Below are 22,303 nucleotides of genomic sequence, written 5' to 3'. Positions count from 1 at the left end.
CGCAGCCTCGCCTAATCCTCTGCAGGCCAGAGCGCAGCGGTCTCTCCAACTCACCCAAAGGCAATCGCTCCAAGAGGAAGAGGTAACTCGAAAAAAAAGTCACTCCTGATGGTTTTATGAAGGAAGAAAGACATGCTGTGGCGGCACATATCATCGTCGGTTCTGTCCCACCGCGATTTAAAAGCGTAGTGGGCTTTTTTCCATTCCATCTGTTCTGCCATTTTCTGTGAGAGTTCGTAAGTCACCGGATTTTCTCTCTCTCTCTCCCCCTGGGTAGCTATCGGCCGTTTCTCCATGTGATTCAGATCCTTCGGTGCGACTGTCCGGGGTCTCAGCTCCCAACTACTCGGCGCTGGCCCTGAAACTGATCAAGCTCTGTTCCACAAGCAGGTGCTGAAAACGCGCCTCGCTGTCTGAATTACAACTCTCCCCACCCACCAGATCTATGCACTGTCAGCTCTACGTACACTGATTCAATACAAGCACATTCTGTAAAGACTAAATCCTGGGGTAAAAAGATCTTAAAAATAACTTTATTGGATGTGAAAATGACACGCAGTGTTGCAATGCTGCTCGTATACAGTTCAAACGCCTACAGAGATTGAACAGGAAAATCGGTAAACAGTGGCTGGCTGAAGTGTGGAGACTATTTCACATTACGTCAGCAATAACAACTTGCATTTATATAATATTTTAATGTATTAAGAAGTTCAAAGGCTTCACAAAAGCGTAATCAGACAAATATTGTCACTGAGCCAAAGAAGGGGATATTAGGAAGTGTGACTAAAAGCTTGATCAAAAAGACAGGTTTTAAGGAGGGTCTTAAAGGAGGTGAGAGAGGTGGAGTGGCAGAGAGGTTTAGGGACTGAATTTCAGAGCTTAGGGCCTAGACGTTTGAAGGCACCGTGATCAATGGTGGGGCAAAGAGAGTGGGGGATATGCAAGAGACCAGAGTTGGAAGAAAGCAGAATTCCTGGATGGCTGTAGAACTGGAGAACGTTACAGAGATGGGGATAGATGAGGCCATGGAGGGATTTGAACACGAGGATAAGAATTTAAAATTTGAGTTGTTGAGGGACCAGGAGAATGCAGGTCAGTGAACTAAGGTGTGATGGTTGAGTGGTTCCTTGGTGCGAGATATGATATAGGCAGCAAAGTTTTCGATTAACTGAAGTTTATGGATGGTGGAAGATGGGAGGCCGGCCAGAAGAACAGTGGAATAGTTGAGTCTGGAGCTGACAAAGTCATGGATGAGGGTTTAGGCAGCAGACAGGCTGAGGCAAGGGTAAAAACAAGTGTTGATTTTAGTCACCCTATTTAATATTTCCTTCTTTGGCTGGGTATCCACTTTTGTCTGATTATACCTCTGTGAAATGTCTTGGGACGTTTTTGCTATGTGAGAGGTGCTATCTAAATGCAAGTTGTTTTTGTCGCTGTTGGCTTATCTTGCACTGCAACATTGACCATTTTTTTTGGATATTAAGGGATTTTTTGGGATACTAAGGACATTTTTGGATACTAAGGGAATCAAGGGATATGGGGATGGTGCGGGGAAAGTGGAGATGAGGTAAGGGATCAGCCATGATCTTATTGAATGGCGGAGCAGGCTCGAAGGGGCCAAATGGCCGACTCCTGCTCCTAGTTCTTCTATTCTTGTTGACCTGGGTTTACAGTGCCTGGCCTACTGGGGGCGCTGCCGGCGGAGTCGCACCTCTGCTCTCCCCGCGGCTCCGCCCTCCGAGCCGGCGCTGCGCATTGTGGGCGTTTCACTTGTCCCTGGTAACCGGGGAGATGCTGTGAGGGTGGCCGCGGTGCTGGGTGAGAATAAGCAAACAAAGGAGCGGATTCCAGGCGGAGCTGGAGCGGCGGCGGCGATGCAGCCGGAGGATGCTCGCTATCTGAAGAGGTTGGTACGGCAGCAGTGGCAATAGCGACTGGCTGTTGCGAGCGGGCGGTGCCGGTTGTCTTGTCAACGGAACGGGCTGGGCCCCTGAGCCTGCAGCCGCCGTGACTGCACTTGGCTTTCTGGCCGCGACACCTTTTAATCCGGCCGTTACTGCCCTTTTCACGGCTGGTATCTACGGCGCGGGTTTTGCAGCCATGTTGTGTAAATGTGCGGATGGTTGCAAATCCCCCCCTCCCCCGGTTCCCCCGATCCCCCGAAGATGCTGACACCATCCTGGGACACAGTTTCTCTGGTGCAAGGTGCTCTTGGATACATTTAGTGGCGTTATTCTTAAGTCGGCCTTGATGGTGAATATTGGTAGGTTCTTTAATAAATGGGGAGCCTCACAGCTAAACTGATCCTGCCCTTGATGTTGGCACTTTCAGCATGGGTTGCTGATCAGCAACACTGGCTGATGTCCTCCTCCATCTCGTTCGTTGAGGTCAGTTACAGTGCCCTTAATGCCACTATGGATGGCTGTGATGATTGGGGCTACTCACTGGATAAGCTTGTTGAGCCATAAGAAGAGCCAATGCTGGTTGTCATCAGGCTGCTACCAGGTACTAGCTGGCAAATTGGTTGAGGTCGGGAATTCGTGGCAAGATGTGTGGCATTTGGGAGTTCACATTAAGTTTGATATTGTTTATTGTGATCTTGGGGAAAAATGGGGAAACGCATCTTGTGAACTGATCCAGGATGGGGAGTACTTTCTGTACAAAGTATTCCATCTGCTTGATTGAAATAAAATATATCCTACCTGTTTGTATATCACAGAAAATCACAGAAACCCCACAGTGCAGATAGAGGCCATTTCAGCCCATCGAGCCTGCACCGACACTTATCCCACCCTATCCCCGTAACCCCAGGTATTTAATCCCCCTAACACTAAGGGTCAATTTTTATCATAGCCAATCAACTTAACCCGCACATCTTTGGACTGTGGGAGGAAACCGGAGCACCCGGAGGAAACCCATGCAAACACGGGGAGAATGTGCAAACTCCACACAGACAGTCACCCGAGGCCGGATTCGAACCCGGGTCCCTGGCGCTGTGAGGCAACAGTGCTAACCACTATGCCACCGTGCATATATATATATGTTTTAATTTGTTTTAAACTTTACCTACAGAAATCCAAAACAAAACAATAGCAGGTTGGAAAACAAACAAGAGCAAACTACAAATTTGTTAACCAAATACTGTATATACAATTCAATATCTACAACAGCAAATGATAGGTTTACGTTATGTCAGACAAAGTAGCAGCAGATATTCCAATACTCATGAGTGAAGAACATTAAGAAATTAGAATAGGTTAGGAGATCATATTGGAGACATGTCCAGGCACCAGGCAATGTGAACAGACATTGAGGTTCATAATTAAGACATGCCAGTTCAAAGAAAAAGCTATGGGAAAAATTAACTGATGGTAAGAGAGAGCTGGGGCCAAACCAAATCCAGTGAGAAAGCAGATGCATTTAGATTGCAGTCGCTGGCCTGCAAGCTGCAGATTGGATTTCAACCAGGCAGAACCCCATTTACTCTCTGGCTGACAAATTCTATTGCCTAGGAGACAGTTCTGTCCAGGTGTGCAGAGCTCCTTTGAAAAATAAAGCAAAATGTTAGATGTCTAAAAACAACAACTTGCATTTATATAGCACCTTTAACGTAGTAAAATGTCACAAGGTGCTTCACAGGATCGCAATCGGACAAACAGCGACAGAACCAAAGAAGGAGACATCAGGACAGATGACTCAAAGCTCGGTCAAAGAAGTATATTTAAAGGAGCGTCTTAAAAGAGGAATCTTAAAATAGTGTGTTTTGAGTATCCCCATTGTCCAAACATCAAAATGAATTGAAGGGACATATAAAAGTTGTCCAGGGGTCCCCTGGGCTTTTTTTTTTATAGTTTGACATTACATTGGATTTACACTCCAGGAAGTGCAAACCAAAGTGGTGTGAGATTACCTCTTCCAGAAAGTCTCTCTGCTTTTCTGGAGTCAGCTCAGGCCCTGACTCCACATTTAAACTATAACTTTACTGTTGCTTTTAAACAAAAATTGCACTGAAGTATGCTAATGCAATCAAACCATGATACTGACTCACTACTCCTGTTGATCGCTGTGTGCAACAAAACCTAGTGAAGTCTTGGGCATAATCAAAAAAGATAACTTAAGATAACACATCATTCTGTGATATCTTAATTTTTGTTAGCATATTTTGATTGTTATGGAGATCCAGCATTTTATCGTTGATTTTATCGTGAAGATGGCTCGTGTGTCTGGAACACCTTGTGTGGGAGCTAGTGTTAGGAAACATGAGCATCTTCTGGCTTGCTTACTTCCAGTTTAAATGTCTCCTTCCATGCAAGAGCTTTTTTTTTAGTTTGTTTAACAGAAAATATTAATCCACACTCACCTTTCTTCCTTTTAACTTTGGCTACATAACAACAATCACTGAACTTCAAATGTAATTCCTTGTATGTGAAGTGCTTTGCAATGTTCTGATGTAATAAGGTGCCATATAAACCCAAATATATGTTAACTTAATGTGACCGCAGGCTACTGTGAAGCCAATTGAAGAATTGAACTATATCACTAATGTCTCAGTGATTGTTTTATTTTGCTGACCACAAATGACTCTGTGCCTCATTGTAGTAGAAGTCAGTTACAATGTTAATGTAGGGAAGGAGCAATACTGATTGAGAACATTTTTCATTTGTCATTGTTGTTTCAATGGTAGCACACTCGCCTGAGTCAGAAGTTTGTGGGTTCAAGCCATACTTTGGGGGATTAAATACGTGGGGTTACGGGGATAGGGTGGGATATGTGTTGATGTAGGGGTTACGGGGATCGGGTGGGATATGTGTCGGTGCAGGCTCGATGGGCCGAAATGGCCTCTATCTGCACTGTGGGGTTTCTGTGACTTGAGCACATAATCTAGGTTGGCACTTCAATGCAGCACTGAGGGAGTTCTACACTGTCAAAGACGCCATCTTTCAGATGAAACGTTAAATCAAGGCCCAATCTGCCCCCTCTGGTGGATGAACCTCCCTCCAGAATATCCTCTGCCTCTTCACTCTTCACCTTTAAAAGCCCATCTTTTCAACCAAGCTTTTGATCACCCTCTCTAATCTCTCCTTCCATGAGTTGGGATCCATTCACTATCTATATTTTATCTTCCCCCTCCCCCGCCACTTCCACCTAACCTCTAAAGTGCCGTGGGATGTTTTCTATTCTTTGAGGCGTGATATGAATGCAAATTGCTGCTGCTGTTCCTGTTTGATAGATTTCAGACTTGTCACATTTACGTAGAGTGAGAGTTCATTCTGATTTAAAATGTAATAATTGATTCTAATGTAGTTCACTCTGCAGAGTAAGCATTACTCCATATCTCTGGATAGATTTTTAACAGGTCTCTTTGTTTTTAATTGTATAAATTCCACTCATAACATTTCCATGATGGTAGTTCTGGATATTGTGCATTAGAGATATATTACACAATGACAAAGAAGACTAAACTCTCTCCTGTGCTCCTTGGTCGTGTTAGTGCTGGACAGATGTTCAAGGTATTTGCTGTTTGGCAAGTAAGACTCTTGAATTAAGCTCATTTTTGACTTGTCAGAAACAGTTACTTGAACTTTAAACATTAGGACATAATCCTCGGAATTCAAATGAAAGACTGCTTTGGGAATAAATAAGAAGCTAAACGCGGGGTAGAGAAGGCCTGCAGCAGGTCACCAAGGACCAGGTGTAACAGATGGAAAGTAACTGGATAATTGAGTGGAATGTTCTGGTCCTGACCTTGATGCATGAAATTTATTTTCTTTTAATGTTTCTTGTAATAGGCAGAGCAGCATGGTGTTGAAGTACAAGACCTGGGATTGCCCATTCAATTCATCACACACTGAGTTCCTAATCTCTGTGTTGGGAGAGGAACATGGGCACCCAGAGGTGTTTGGATTAGGCTTCTTTGATAGCAGAGTAAGGAATAGCTCCAGTCTTTGAAGGAGTTGACATCGCAATTGTTTTTCTTTATTTAACACAGTAACAGGACTTGGATTTAATTGTGTAAGATGGGGGAATAACTGGTGAGGTTTCTGCTTCTGTACAGATATTTCTTCTTCTTTCCACCTCCCACACCAAGCCACGAGCAAAGTGTGGATGGGGTTGGCAGCTTGATGTTTCAACATTCTTTGAACCTGATCCTTATTTTATTTCTCTGGACATGCCCCTTGTATAAGAACCGAAATGAAGCACAATGATCAAAAGTTGCTCAGACCATCTAGTACAACCTGATGTTTTTAGGTTCATGTACATGATCTGCTCAGACTTTTTACTCCCTTGTGGCTTGACATTGAAGTCCAGAATGATTTTTCTTTATGGCTATAAATTAGAATTTGTTTGGAACTGTTCTAGCACTTAAAATCTGCATGGAGGTGCTTTTAGCATTGGGACAGGATTATTCATGCGTGAAAGAAATTAAAATAATCTGTAGGGCATAATCTGTGCAATGGAGCAGATTGGAGAGGAGGACTAGGTTGTATGATTTTTGGTTAAAGCCCTTGGTTTAGTTAGTTGGGAATAATAGTTTGGTAAGAGGATGGGTTAATGGTAAGAGCTGTGTGTGATGGGAAAGGCAGTAAGATGACTACACTGTCTTTACCACCCTTTCCCCTGTCCCTCACCTCACCCCTCCCCCAAACAAGTTCTAATTCATCTCTTGCCCTGCCAGTACACTTTACACCTAATCTCAGCCTATTACCATCTCGTCTAGCTTCTAATCTCTTTTACTTCTTTTGTTTCTTTTATTCTTTTGTCCGATCACAGCCCTGCCTTCAATCTAGTTTCTTTTCTTTCCAGTTTTGAAGAAGGGTTCGACCCGAAACGTCAACTCAAATTTCTCTCCACGGATGTTGCCTGACCTGCTGAGTTTTTCCAGCATTTTCTGTTGTTATTTCTAATTCATGCTGTCTGTGGATCACCTGATCGGGGGAGGCGTATATTTGACCAAACTAGGGGAGGGTTGTAATAGTAGTTAACTCTTTCAAGAACTAGGATATGCTTTCCTGTTGCAGGATTTAGAATTGATAAACCACATGTAGGTAATGTCAGTCGGTGAATATTGGTCTAATAGCTGCACTGTATTTTAGAAAGAAAGACCAGTACTCTTTGTTCTCTTTATTTTCCTTGCTCATTGCTTTATGCCTTTTTCAGTGGCGATTCATGTTTGCACATGGCTGAGTATTCACGCTGCAGAGTAGCTGTTTCGCTTTACTAAGTGTTGATGGTCTGGTGTACAAGAGTGACAATGTTTTTCTGTCCCAGCACCCATCAATGATTCATATGACACTGAAACGAGCATTGCCAAAGCTATTTATGTTTAAATTAGCTTTTTTAGCAACAAAAAACAAGACATGGCACACACCTCTAAATTAGTCTTCAGATTGTTAAGTGATACTATTTTTACTTGGAGCCTGCCTGAGAATATGGAATTAGTTTATTGTTTTGTTTTCCTAAAATTTCAGATGCATTGGCTGCCCTTCACCCATCCCCCACAAAAAATATCTGTTGTTACTGACATGTCCAGTCAATTCCTTTGATACCTTGGTTCCTGTCTGGATTATCTTCACGTATTGCCTTTGTTCTTTCCATTTCCATGTCTTCCATTGTTACTGTTGGCAAAATCTTTTCCCAGATGCCCTTTTAATCATTTCTGGTCTCTGAATTCTTTTCTCCTGCTGTTTCCAATTATTTGAGCATCTGTGTCCCTTCTCCTTGCCTCCTATGATATTTTCCTAACTCGCCTTTACCTACCTTGTTGTCCCCAATACCAGTAGAGATATATTTAGAAATAAATAACTGGAATAGAATGCGCCAAAATATATAGTAATTTAAGAAAGAGGAAAACCTAGTTACGATTTCTTAAAGCTGTGTTTGAGATTCTGGAAATTGAGGATTAGTGGTTAGAAATAATTGCCATACCATTGGGATATAAAGTAATAAACTGGTTCTGAAATGTATTTTAATAAAAACAATTCCTTCACATTTACAGCGTGGCCAAAGTCACTTTGTAATAAACTGTTCTTGAGAGCTGCCTTGCCAGATTTGTAAGCAAAATAATGTATTGGCAAAATTGTGCTGTAAAAAATGTAAGTTACATTGGCTTATTTCCTGACTGACTTCTAAGCAGGAATATAAGTGCAAGGAGAGTTATGGCAGACAAGCTATGAATTTGAGCCCGTATTCATGAAGTGCATGGACATGTTTTCCCTGCAGTAACACATCAAAAGTAACTTTAAATGCCCTAATAACATAATGTTAACAATGTTTTATATACCAGATGTGATGTTTCCACTCTAAGATTTAAGTAGAAGTTGATAATGCTGTAGTTTGAATCACTAGGCGCAATATTTTCAAAGTTGGAGCCACTTAGTACTCCGACATTTTTATCCATGATAATTGAGAAATTTGAGGACTTTGTGCTCAGCTGCATCCAAGTTTTTTCTAGATTAAAACGTGCTTAGGTGTGTGTTTCAAGGAGATAATTGAACTTATGGTTCATGCTGATGTAGTGTTCAAGGTATTTTTTATCCTAACCTTCTGTAGCTGTCTTAAAAATGTGCTCCTTGCTATTTTCCTATAATACATTCCAAGAAAAGTTTCCTGCAGATTGAATATGTAATGCTTTCCAGGTAGGGGTTAAATTGCACATGCCCTGGGAAAAGTATTAGAAAATAAACCAGTTCTGAAGAAGGGTTTCGACCTGAAACGTTAACTCTGTTTCTCTCTCCACGGATGTTGCCTGGCCTGCTGAGTTTTTCCAGCTTTTTCTGGTGTTATTTCAGAAAATAAACCAGTTATAGCTAAGTTCATATGCAGAATTATTTTTTTATTAAGGACTGATTTTGATCTGAGAAGATAGCAGTTTAATTTATGACAAAAATTAAATATTCTGTTGTATGCAAAGCAGAATAACAATGATTAATTCAAGGGAGAATTTGCTTGAAAATTTGATTTCTTGCTACTGGTTAATATTTGTGACTGGGATACTTTTTGTCAATTAAAAATGAAGATGATTTTGTGCAATATCTACAATAGTTTAAAGGAAATGATCAATGATTTATCTTGTATTTGGCAATTCAAAGGATGTTGTGAAGTGTAGTGCTTTTTTTTCTACATTCAAAGTCCTACAGAAAATGTATGTAAGTTGATCCTTATGTCATAGAGTCATAGAGTTTTACAGCACAGAAAGAGGCCCTTCGGCCCATCGTGTCTGCGCCGCCCATCCATCCCTGTCCAGTCTAATCCCATTTTCCAGCATTTGGTCCATAGCCTTGTATGCAATGGCATTTCAAGTGCTCATCCAAATGCTTCTTGAATGTTGTGAGGGTTCCTGCCTCTACCACCCTTTCAGGCATTGAGTTCCACATTCCAACCACCCTCTGGGTGAAAAAGTTCCTCCTCAAATCCCCTCTAAATCTCCTGCCCCTTACCCTGAATCTATGCCCCCTTGTTATTGACCCCCCTACTAAGGGGAAAAGTTCCTCTTTATCTACCCCCCTCATCATTTTGTACACCTCAATCAGGTCCCCCCTCAGCCTTCTTTGCTCCAAGGAAAACAACCCCAGCCTGTCCAGCCTCTCTTCATAGCTGAGGCGCTCCATCCCAGGTAACATCCTGGTGAATCTTCTCTGCACCCTCTCCAAAGCAATCACATCCTTCCTATAGTGAGGCGACCAGAACTGCACACAGTACTCCAGCTGTGGCCTCACCAGCGTTTTGTACAGCTCCATCATAACCTCCCTGCTCTTATATTCTATGCCTCGGCTAATGAAGGCAAGTATCCCATATGCCTTTTTAACCACCTTATCTACTTGTTCCGCTGCCTTCAGGGATCTATGTACATGTATACCAAGGTCCCTCTGATCCTCTGTACTTCCTAGGGTCCTACCACTCATTGTGTATTCCCTTGCCTTATTTGTCCGTCCAAAATGCATCACCTCGCACTTTTCAGGGTTAAATTCCATTTGCCACTTTTCCGCCCATCTGACCAACCCGTTTATATCGTCCTGTAGCCTGAGGCTTTCCTCCTCGCAATTTACCACCCCACCAATTTTCGTGTCATCTGCGAATTTACTGATCATACCTTTTATATTCTCATCCAAATCATTTATGTAGATCACAAACAACAAGGGACCCAGCACCGATCCCTGAGGTACCCCACTGGACACAGGCTTCCAGTCACAAAAGCAACCTTCGACCATCACCCTCTGCCTCCTGCCACTCAGCCAGTTTAGGATCCAACGCGCTAAGGCTGGATCCCATGGGCTCTTACCTTCTCTGGGACCTGATCTTCATGTGTGTACGGGGAGATGTTCTCTACCTCACTTATCTGGTTCTGCTTTAAGACATGTCAACTGGAAAGGAAGGTAAAATGGTCAGAATTCAACAAAGTAGATTTTGCATTCCATCAGATATCCCTTTTTATTTACTTGTTCATGTTATGATTTCAGTTCAATTGATGTATACTTGACTTTACGTTGACTGTTACTAATTTTAGGCCTGCACTAGATATTCTTTCAGGTTTAATGTTGCTGGTAGCCTCTGTAAGTAGATCTCATATCACCAACGGTCAGGAGTATACCTTTAGCGCCTGTTATCCAGTTATATGATGGTGTGACCTGGAACCGCAACAGTAAGACCCTTCACTGCGTACTGGATACATTGATCTCGCACATGCCTCGTGCATGTCTCCTTTCATCCGTAAATCAGACTAATGAGCTGTATAGTGAGATGAAGTCAATTGTAAACTGACAAGTTGGTTTATTTTATATGAAATACTTGACTGAACAGAATGTTCTTTTCACAGCATGGTTTACCTATTTTCTATTGCACCATTTTTTTTTATTAGTATATGGGATGTGGGCGTCGCTGGCAAGGCCAGCATTTATTGTCCATCCCTAGTTGCCCTTGAGAAGGTGGTGGTGAGCTGCCGCCTTGAACCGCTGCAGTCCGTGTGGTGAAGGTACTCCCACAGTGCTGTTAACATCAAAAATAATGAATTATGCAACTTTGGCCTTGATATGGGCTTGCCGTCACTCGCTCTCACTGACTGGCATTCACTTAGATAGAGAGTGATCTCCTTTCTGACTTTTTTGAAACTTATTGCAGACTTGGCCTCTCACTCTTCCCTCAGCCAACTTTGTCGAGGATTGGATCATCAGGTTGCCAGTCAAGCGGCATCCTTGGATCAGAAACCTCCCATTTGACTAGGCCTCCTGCTGTTGCCAGTGAATGAAACGTAGTTTGTGCAAACCTCTCTGGAATGTGCTAATGATCTCTATTGTCTCAAACGGATATGGTATGCGAGAAACACACTTCATGCCCCAGCTAGTGTATTTAATCCACAGGCTGAACAACTCGTGTGTTACTGAAAGTTAACTCCTTCTATCTTGAATTTAATTCATAGAAACATCATAATAGAAATTAACCCCAAATCCCTTCTAGGGCATTTCTATAAATATTGAACACTGATGAGTAGGGAATGTGATGTCAGTTTTCTGCTGTTGCAGTCCAAAATTGTGCGGGTTAGGTTGATTGGCCATGATAAAAATTGGCCCTTAGTGTTAGGGGGGATTAAATACGCGGGGTTACGGGGATAGGGCTTGGGTGGGATGGCTGTCGGTGTAGGGACAGGGTGCTAGGGTTTGGATGATCAGCCATGATCTCGTTGAATGGCGGAGCAGGCTCGAAGGGCCGAATGGCCTACTCCTGCTCCTATCTTCTATGTTTCTATGTATCCATTCATTCTTAGTTGTCACATAGCTTGAAATTGTGGATGTTTTGATGGAATACTTATGAACTTCTACAATTTGAAAGATGCCGGAGGCCATTGGGAAGATCCAGTAGCCATTTCTAAAGCCCTGTGACATTTCAGTTTCAATTTGGAAACCTGCTGCAGAGATACCAACCACCTGGTTATGGGATTTAAACTCTGCCGTACCACCTATTTGTGTTTTTACTTGGGGGATAAATATGACAATTCTCTACTGTATTTTAATATTGGATATATGTATAGTTGTGTTGAATGTTTTCTTTCTTTGTGTTTACAGTTTTTTTCTATACTGAAAAATCAGAATTGGCAAGTAGCATCATTTTCTGAAGCATAGCCTCAAATAGCCAATGAAGTTGGTTGGGCAAGTCCAATCATGCCATGTACCTTGTAGTGCTGATAGTGATTTTTTTCAGGGGAAGGCTACAAGTTACTGAGAGTTTTGACCTGCTTATTTGTGGGATGGAAGTTTTAGCCCATTGCTTTCCATGGTAATTTTGCCATAGTCAGTAGAACATTTTCAATTGATTTGCAGCCATTCTTAAGCTTTGTAAACGTGTGCTTCTGAAAAAGAAAATAAGGATGAGTGTGTGGGGGGAAAATACACAAACCAGAGTTTAACTCTGGGAAATCCTAAGTATAGTTTTCATAATTCAGTATTTTGACCCCTGTCAGAAACCTTGTATTGCTGATCCAGCAGTATGATTCAATGAATGTATCTCCAGATTCCTCGTAGGACAGGACACATTCCAAGCTGTTCATTTATAATGACTAGTTTATGCTGATTCCATGCTGACATGTTTAATTTTTGGGAAGGACCCTAAGATACTGAATAATAAATGTTTTGTGGCTGAATCCCCAAAACATTGGGAGATTACATGCACTCCAGTGATTGATCTCTGACCTTGTGTGTTTTTAAATGTTAACCAATTTTATAGCACGCAGGGTGATGCTACAGTGATTTCCCCCATACAGTTGATAAGACTAACAAAATACATATAACAGATGAATGATAAAAGATGCAGAATCTAAAAGGAGACAGGAAAAAGTTAATATTTTACATAATAAAAGTATATTTATGGTGGGTGTAATAAAATCTCTTTAGGTGGAGACATTATCACACATTAGGTCCTTTCGCAGATCAGTTCACCAAAGGACTGCAGAGTGCAGCTTGTTAACAAATTCTAATCCAATAAGAAATCTGCAGCAGAAATTATGCTGCAGCGATGACTGGGCATTCAGCCCAGGGCTTGCTCAGGACAGGATGTTGATTGTGTGCTAAGTACATAGTCATAGATAGATGCGATGGAGCGCAGTTTGAGGTATGTTTTGTTTAGGGCACTTTGCCGTGCAAACATTTTCACTAGGTTTGTTTATTTAAATATACATTTCTGCAGATAACAGGCAGGATGGGAAGGTTGAATTTTTGTCAATCTTTTATAAAGGAGCAAACTAAAAAATGGGATGATGTATTTTAAAATAAATGTGTTTCATCATGGGGAAATATGTGCTGTATTTGTAACAAACCCTCGTTCTCAAGCTTTTAAGGGTGGGGCTTACCATTTATAGTCCAGATTACAACAGAAAAATACTTTGTCATTCCAAACTAGTAGCTATTTCCAGTTAATATTAACCTCTCCTACATACATGAGTGCTTACAAATACACCACTATTTTCTGTTTATTCTATATTACTGCTTTTGTAAATTAGATATGACTAAAGCAATGTTGGATTACATTCAAAGCCATGCTGTGTGTATTTTTCTTTTGTTGTGGAAGCATATTAAAATACACAGCAAAAAATGTTTTTCTCTCCACAGTGCAAAACCATTATGATTAGTTTATCTGTTTTCCTACAATGATTTGAGGACTGAAGTACTCTGAGTTTAAAGCAGAATTAGACAAATAATTGAGTGAGTGCTGGTGCAGATGGGCCAAATGGCCTCCTTCTGTGCTGTACTATTCTATGATTCTATGAGTGAGTGTTTGGGAGTTATTCATTTTTGGGACGGTCCAGATGGTCTATTGTCTTTTCTGGTCCTGTAGAAGTTCCTATGTAAAAATTTGGTAATTGGGCAATTGCAAGAGGTACTTGAGCTAGTTTGGTTTACTTCTCATTCCTTTTAATATAGTAGATTAATTTGTTGTTTTATTAATGCCATAATGTGGAGCATAAACACGGGCATGGATCAGGATCAGTTGGGTCGAATATACATACTTTCTATGTAATCAACAAAATGATTAATTCTGACATATTACAATTGTCAAATATGCCACTATTGGAGGTGTCTTTGGAGAAATTTCCCAAAACTGCTCTGCACATTACAGCTGTAGAACTTTTCTGGGTTTAAAAAATAAATAAAAACGCTTCCTATCTCTGCTTATTTTAGAAAATAAAACATTAGAGAAAAGATTAATGCAGTAAAACTAACATGGGTTCAGGAAAAATATCTTACTGAAATAATTACAGCCATCCAAATATCTTCTCAAGGATAGCAATGTACAATTTTGAAAAGGCCTGAGAGAGGAGCAGGTGGTGGGAGGGAAGAAACTGTATTCCAGCATCCCTTTCGTTACAAATTGATCCTTGCTGGATTGTAAAAATACATTCTGGTGACAAAATTCAGCTTTTGGTAAAATTCTTAACCTATTTTTGGAATGAAGTTAGTAAGAAAGAAATAACTTGCATTTATATAGTGCCTTTAACGACTTCAGGACGTCCCAAAGCACTTTATAGACGATGAAATACTCTTTGAAGTGTAGTCACTGGTGTGGGGAGGGGGGGTGGTGGTGGTTTGCTGGCAACACCGTGCACTAAGTGGTGATGGATGTTGATGCTGGGAAAATGGAATGCTTCCCATTTCAGGCATCCACTTTCAGCATTCAGCACTCCCAGGTCAGGAATAGCAGTCAAAAGCAGAGTCCAGTTCCCTGTACTTTGCCCTAACGATGCCCTAACTGTGCCTCAGTCCCATCCTTAGAAGCGGTTTTGCTTTGCACCAATACTAATGTTATAGTGTAAATCCAGAGTCAGGCCCCAACCATGCCAGACCTGCTTCATAGTGATGTTAAAGTTGTAGTGTAGATGCAGCCTAAGTTGCATGAGTTTGGGAATTGGGTGAGGCATTGCATTAACTTTTACATCTTTGAGACCTTTTGATCTATAAGCTGTAAGACTCCTAAGTGAACTGAATTTGAGGCAATCTCAATCTCAATCCATTGCACAGTTATGAACAAATTTGTGGCCTTAAGTGGAAAATTTCACAGTAGTGGAGTTAGGAATACTTTTCTAAAGTTGGGGCTAAAGCACATGATTGGGGCGGGATAGCTTTATTTTGCACCTCGCCTGCTCTCTACTTGACTACTGTCCTTACTGTTGACACAGGGTAGCCAGTCTGTAACAAAAAAAAGATTATTTTATTCTTGTGCTGACATGCTGCGCCTTAATGTGCGCAGGTGTTATTCTTGGCTCAGTGGTCGAGGTCATGGGTTCATGCTCCACTCCAGGGACTTGACCACATAATCTAGGCTGACACTTCAATTCGGTAGTGTAGGAATGCTGGGCCATCTTGGATAATAAATTAAACTGAGGCCACATTTGCCACCTCAAGGTGGATGTAAAAGATCCTATGGCACTATTCAGAGAAGAGCAGGGGAGTTCTCTTGGTGTCCTGGCCAATATTTATTCGTCAACCAACACCAGTAAAATAATGGTCTGGAAATTGCGGTCGGAGGCTTCCCACAGGCGAATGCCTCCGAACCGCAAGTAAACTCCGCACCTACCTGGTGCCTCTGTACCTTGGAAGACTCATGCTCCTGGGTCTGCAGGTGTATGCCTGCGTAAAGGCGCATGCGATTCTCAAGCGTTCCTGGGATCACATGGGCTGGCCCAACCAATCACAAAGGAGGATTCCCATTATGCTTATGGGGATTCCATTTACGTACGGAATCCCCATAAGCATGAATAGAAATCCCCCCAAAAAACACACTTTCACAACACTTATAAAAATAAATATCACATGGTCAAAATTAATTAAAATACAATTTAATTAAACATTTAAAACAAATTTTTTTTGAAAAATAAATAAACATTTTCAAGGGGCCAAAAGTACCCTAAATTAATTTTAAAGGTTTTTGTATGGTTAAATCATTAAAAAAAAATATTTTCATATTTATTTAAACCCTTTTACCAGGCGTAAGGGTTTTGTGGGCATTCCCTGTGCCAGCGAATGTCCATTTCCTGCGGATTCGTATGATCTGTCATGTGGAAAGCCAGAACTTGCGGGGCACTTACGACATGATATGCGGTCATAGGTCCCGGAGTAGCCGGGCCAATATATCTGGTCATTGATCTCATTGCTGTTTGTGGGATTTTGCTGTGCACAAATTGGCTGCTGCATTTCCTTGCATTACAACACTTACTACACTTCAAAGGTACTTCATTACCTGTGAAGTGTTTTGGGATGTCCTGAGGATGTGAAAGGTGCTATATAAACGGTAGTTTGTTCGTTCTTTCTTAACTAAAAATGTACTAGTTCCTGTGGGGCTGCAGAGTTCTTCCATCAGTGAAGAATATAACGATGGAATGCAATTATAGTTTAAGCAGTTGCTGTTTAAACAATCTGCTATTGTTAATTGCTGTACATTCCTGTCTTTAGAAATTACGATTACATTACTAAATTAACATCTCCATGTTAGTCAGAACTCTACAGATTGAAACCATAATTTTCAAGTTGTTCAGGAAACAAAGTGAGGTACAAAACAAAAGTCTAACTCTTAAGATTCCTCTTTAAAATGATTAGTCAAAAAAAGATTTTCTTGAATCTTTTTGATGCCCAATTTAATGTTATTTTAAAACCCCAAGTGTGTAATTGGGTGTGCTTGGCTAAAAATGGTTCACATTCTGATCATTCCTCACACTGCTGGACTCCTTGAAAACAGTAAACTTCTTGCTTCTCTTACCCTCTGAAATCAAATACTAAAGGATATAAATCTTCAAATTTTATTTTTAAAGAGATCCTGAGACTTTAATCAGAAAAAACAGCAGTAGCTTACTATTAAACATTTTTAATGTACATGGGGAAGTTGGAATATTTTTCAAGTTGAATAAAATTCTCATTTGAGGATGATGCCATCATCCTCACCTGTGCAATTATTGTATTAATGTTTCCATTGTCCATCTCCTATATGTTGCCCATGTAATAAGCATTAAGATAAGAGAGTGTTTGAAGACCAGGACCTCAAACCTGGCGCTAAGCTCATGGTCTACAGAGCAGCAGTGATACCTGCCCTGCTGTATGCCTCAGAGACATGGACCATGTACAGCAGGCATCTCCAAAGCACTGGAGAGGTACCACCAACACTGCCTCCGCAAGATCCTGCAAATCCATTGGCAGGATAGGCGTCAGTGTTGTCGCTCAGGCCAACATCCCCAGCATCGAAGCTTTGACCACACTCGATCAGCTCCGATGGATGGGTCACATTGTCCGCATGCCCGATACAAGACTCCCAAAACAAGCGCTCTACTCGGAGCTCCGGCACGGCAAGAGAGCCCCAGGTGGGCAGAGGAAACGCTTCAAGGACACCCTCAAAGCCTTCTTGAAAAAGTGTAACATCCCCACCGACACCTGGGAATTCCTGGCCCAAGACTGCACAAAGTGGAGGAGAAGCATCCGGGAAGGCACCGAACACCTCGAGTCTCTTCGCCGGGAGCAAGCGGAAGCCAAGCGCAGGCAGCGGAAGGAGTGTACGTCAACCCAAGCACCCCACCCACCCGCCCCTTCAACCACCGTCTGCCCCACCTGTGACAGAGACTGTAGGTCCCGCATTGGACACATCAGCCACCCGAGAACTCATTTTTAATGTGGAAGCAAGTCATCCTCGGTTCCGAGGGACTGCCTAAGAAGATATGTTGCCCATATAAGCATTTAGATGAAGCTGTTATTGTAGGTATTTTGTGAATCAAAATTGCCCCTCAGTCAGGAGAGTGCGCTCTATAAAGGTGTGTGTTATTATTATGTATTATTCATGGCCTTGGTGACATCCTTGGCTCAGTGGTAAAAATCTCACCTCTGAGTAAGAAGGTCATGGATTGAAGCCCAACTCCTGAGCCTTGAGGCTCTATAGTGTTTTGAGACCGATGTAAAAGGCACTATATAAGTGCAATTCTTCCTTTCTTCATAGAATATCTAGTAATCCAACCGCAAGCTGTCAATAAGTCCCTCTATTAAGGAGGGCTGTTGTTTGTCTTCTATACTGAGATTACTGCTTTGTAGTCACTGCCAAGTTATTCCAATTGCTATATTTCCTAGTGATCAACTGCAATCACTGTGACTTTATTTTTGTTAACTTCATTGTTAATGGGGTCAGATGAGTGTGACACTGAGAACCAATGTCAGTGCATGGACAACAATTTGGGATAAAACCAGTCCATGTAGTTCAGTGATTTCAAGACGGCAATCTCATCTCAAAGTTCTAATCAGTTGCTTTACTTTTGTTTTTCTGGTTTATAATTTATGAATCCCTTGGTTAGTTTACTGCCATTTAATCACTTGCAGGTGTTATTTTATATTTCACTTCTGTAATGTGTGATGTAAGATCAAATCTGCTATGTAAGAGACATGGACTCTAATTATAGAGGTAACCATAATTGTTCAGTGATGTGCATGATGTGCACGATCTTTGTAAATTGATAATACACACAAGTTATGTTGCTTTTAACAAGCAGATAGAGACGTTGACATCTTTGTCTATTCCATTGCAATAGCACGCAAGAATCATCCATTGAGTCTGAGATACTGTCAAATAGTACAAATGCTGTTTTCACAAGAACAGCTCATAACTTAACCCTGGAAGTTAGATTTTTTACTCTCTTAATTTTACTGATATACTGTTGGTATGAAAAATTCCCCGTGACTGAGATTCAGTTTTGAATGTTGTCTGAAACATCTGGTTTTAAAATTAAGGCTGCGGATCACTACATTGACATGTTTGAGTTTTTTGTGTAGTTGCTCGTATTTTTTTCATATCAGTACGGACCTCTGATTTCTTTGTAGCCCTAATAACTATTTCTTTTTAGAAAAGTGAAAGGGGGTAACATAGATGTCCACCCAACAGAGAAGGCTTTGGTTGTTCACTATGAAGTGGAAGCTACAATTTTGGGCGAGATGGGCGATACCATGCTGGGAGAACGGAAGGAATGTCAGAAGATGTGAGTAATAGCCAACAAGTTGTGCTGTTCCAATGTCTTTCTTTATGATTAAATGAAAGAATGGGTATTATCCATCTTCTACACTGTACAACTACAGCAACTTGCATTTACGTAGTGTCATTAATGAAGGAATGGCTAAGTGTGCAAAATATCAAGTGTGTAACAGAACAGAATTTCAATTAAAACTGAATAACAGGAGGAGCACTGAAGAACAGCTCCCCCCTGGAAAATGGGGCATTCTCCATTGTTCCCTCTAATTTTTTTTCTACTGAGTGGGCCACGAACTCCTTTGAGTGCGACCTTTTCCTTTGTGAGCAAATTTGAAAACAACAACAGCAGCAACCACTTAAAAGCATATATACAGTAATGCCATATTGCCACTCTACCGTCTCAAATCATGAGACACTCAGACAAGGTTCTATACAAGTTTAACATAGCTTCTCTGCTTTTGAATTCTATTCCTCTAGAAATGAGCCCCAGTGCTTTATTTGCACTTTTTTATGGCTTTCTTAACCTGCATCGCTACTTTTAATGATTTGTGAATCTATACCCCTCGATCCCTTTGCACCTCTACCCCATTTAGACTCTTATTTTCTAAGGAGTAGATCGCCTCCTTATTCCTCCTACCAAAATGCACCACCTCACACTTATCTATATTGAAATTCATTTTTCATTCACATGCCCATTCTGCAAGTTTGTTTACGGTAGAATTAATTAAAAGCTTTTAGTTCATCATGTATAAACTCTATTTAATAAAAAAATACTTGTCAGAAATGAGTGGGATATAAAAGAACTGCATAATAATGTATTAACACTTCAGAAACGTCACTCAGTTACACAGGTTATGCATCGACAAACAATCCAAAAGCACAAGGTGAGCTGAAAGAGGCATATCTATTTGTGCAATTTGTCTTAATTTTAAAGTTTTCAACGTATTAGTCCATCCCTCATGCCACTATAGCAGTGGCTGCACAAGCAGCAGGAGCAGCGGCTTTCCTATGGTGCTGACGTACTGGACGTCCACCCACTACAACTAGACAACCAACAAATATAAAGTGCTGTAGTTCTTTAGTTCACAGTATTAATAAGAATTGAACAAAAATGGGTATCTATTTCCAACTTCAATCACTTCCACTAATAAATGTTGTTTTCTTGAACCAACACACCCCCATGTAACATGTCAGAAATGCAGCACTTATCCACAAGTGCAGAAAAACCACATACACAATTTGCGTCACTGAATTAAAAACAAAAGCAGGAAAAGCTTTGATTTAACAGAAATAAACATTCATCTTTCTTCCTGGACAGGAGAACCAATTAGACTGACTTGGAAATGTTTACTAATGTGTTGATGTAAAGATGTTAATTTACAAATTTTGCTTCTAATGTTTTTCTCTCAAACATTCTCCACAATATTAATCCCTGGTCTTATCACGAAAAGTGTTGAATTATTTTAGGTACTTCCCAATTAAATAGTGGGGAACAAACTTCATTGTACTCTCGATTTTAATCTCCTATTTCAAACATTTATACCAAACCAAAATTGTACATTATCAGTTTAATCAAAGTATTTTCTGTGTCTTTCTCAATCAACAAATTGTAGTTTCTTCTAAAGTAGCTTCCTGCAATTTTTATGCATAATTACATAACTTGTATCTATTAACACTCCACTAAATGTTTAAGAGGAAATCTATATTTACATTATTCCTGGGACTTGTTAGGACTATAGAATGACAGACAAAATTTTTCCCCTTTTTTGGTTCTCTTCCTAAACGCCTTATTTTATTGACTTTCAAAAAAATATCATTTAATATGTAACTCCTACAAATTCTCCCCACCCTCCCCCTCCTCAACAGCATGGTTGCATGTTTGTGTAAAGCTACCCACGTCAGTCGATCGTTCAAATCAAATATTGAGAAATTTCAATTTTAAAATGTTTTAAGCATTTCAGAACCTCTTTACAAGTGTTTGGACTTCAAGACCTGGTTGAAACTTGTTTAGATGAGGGGAAAATTGATTTTTGTTTCTGTTTCTTCCAAAATCATATTCGAAACTTAGGGGGGAAAAACGTGTTTTTAACACTCATTTTTTGTGAAAGCTTCATTAAAAATCTTTAAATTCTTTCAAGTCTCGTTGCAGCTTTGACAGAAGTAGAAGTTGCTCCAAGTTTCTCTTTCCCTCTTCAACGCTGTCGTTAAACATACAACAAAAAAATAATAAAAATAAACTCTTAATACCAAATGGAGCTCAAATAAGAAGTGAATAAAATGGTCACACTTCCTAAGAAGGCGGTGAGGTTACCTATCCCCAGCCTTGGCGATGAGTTGGGATCAGTTTTGGAGAAGTTGTTTCCTCATTTTTTGCTGCTGTTCCCTTTGTTGCTCTCAGACTCCGAGGTACAAACAGGGGCACAAACGTTTTCCCCTCTCTCAACATGATTTAAAAAAAAACCCTGATAGACTCTTTCGAAAAGGGGTCACCACCTGGCAAAACTTAACTGGAACTTACCGCGGGACATTCAACATCAGTTTCCCGTGTTTTTTTCCAGCTTTAAAACAATTTTCTGAATTTTTAAAATGAAAATTCTCATTTTTGTTTCACTGGGGGCCTAAAACTTGTTTGCGGAGCTTCCTTCCAGTGGCCATTGTACATGTGCTGCGCTCTACCCGTGTTGTTTCAAAGTGCGGACACCGCTCAGTCCCCGGGAATGGACTACATGTGCCTGGACCCTCACCGCTCCCTCCCCCTCCATCTCATTCTCTCTCCCTCCGTTTTTCTCTCTCTCTCTCTCTCTCCCTCTCTCTCCCACGCTCCCTCCTCCCGCTCCCCCCCCCCCGCCGTTCCCTCGCCGCCCCCCCCCCCCCCCCGTTCCCTCGGCCCCCCCCGCCGCTCCCTCGGCCCCCCCGCCGTTCCCTCGCCCCCCCCCGCCCTGCACCATCTGCAAACCTCTTGGGGTAGAAAGAAAAACTCATTCAAAAATTCATGTCAAAATCTTCAGAGGCTTGGAAGGAAATGAACTTTTGACCAGCCACAGCGGCTTTTAAGTCAAAGCTAGCTGACTGCTGACAGATCAACGCAGGGAATTCTTTCACAGTTAGTAGTGATTTGCAAATATGTATTACTTATTTTGTTGAAACATTTTGTCTATATTACGGCAATTAATCTTAATACAAGTCCAATGGGGCTAATCTAACACCATTAATCTCCCATCATCTTTCAGCACCTAATCAAATAATTCAGGTAACATACACCCATAGCAATGATATCAAAACATCAGCAGGTCAGTGGTGTAATCTCTTGCCCTTAACCTTTTAAATT

At 41.1% G+C, this 22,303-nt stretch overlaps 2 protein-coding genes across 5 annotated transcripts in view; one reads left to right on the top strand and one right to left on the bottom strand.

Annotated features, from left to right (window-relative positions):
• The window catches only part of LOC147120767 (N-terminal Xaa-Pro-Lys N-methyltransferase 2-like), a 66,612-nt gene extending 66,070 nt beyond the window's left edge, over positions 1-542 (bottom strand). The window contains 2 exon segments of the mRNA XM_085987004.1: positions 55-97; positions 99-542. Of these exon segments, the coding sequence (XP_085843130.1) occupies positions 55-97; positions 99-296 (241 nt within the window). The 5' untranslated portion in view covers positions 297-542.
• Positions 543-1,767: 1,225 nt separating this feature from the next.
• LOC147120766 (kinesin-associated protein 3-like) overlaps positions 1,768-22,303 on the top strand; it is a 149,518-nt gene continuing 128,982 nt past the window's right edge. For 3 of the 4 annotated variants that reach the window (XM_085987002.1, XM_085987000.1, XM_085987003.1), the window contains exons 1-2: positions 1,768-1,906; positions 18,854-18,985. In XM_085987002.1, the coding sequence (XP_085843128.1) occupies positions 1,875-1,906; positions 18,854-18,985 (164 nt within the window). In that variant the 5' untranslated portion in view covers positions 1,768-1,874. Of the gene's footprint in view, positions 1,907-13,066; positions 13,099-18,853; positions 18,986-22,303 lie in introns of those variants that run through there. The other variant, XM_085987001.1, reaches the window with a different exon arrangement.

This window comes from Somniosus microcephalus, chromosome 4 (assembly GCF_052327205.1).
Source record: "Somniosus microcephalus isolate GS21.2 chromosome 4, FLI_Smic_1.0, whole genome shotgun sequence".
Taxonomy (NCBI): Eukaryota; Metazoa; Chordata; class Chondrichthyes; order Squaliformes; family Somniosidae; genus Somniosus; species Somniosus microcephalus.
This window is presented reverse-complemented; position numbering and strand designations above follow the sequence as displayed.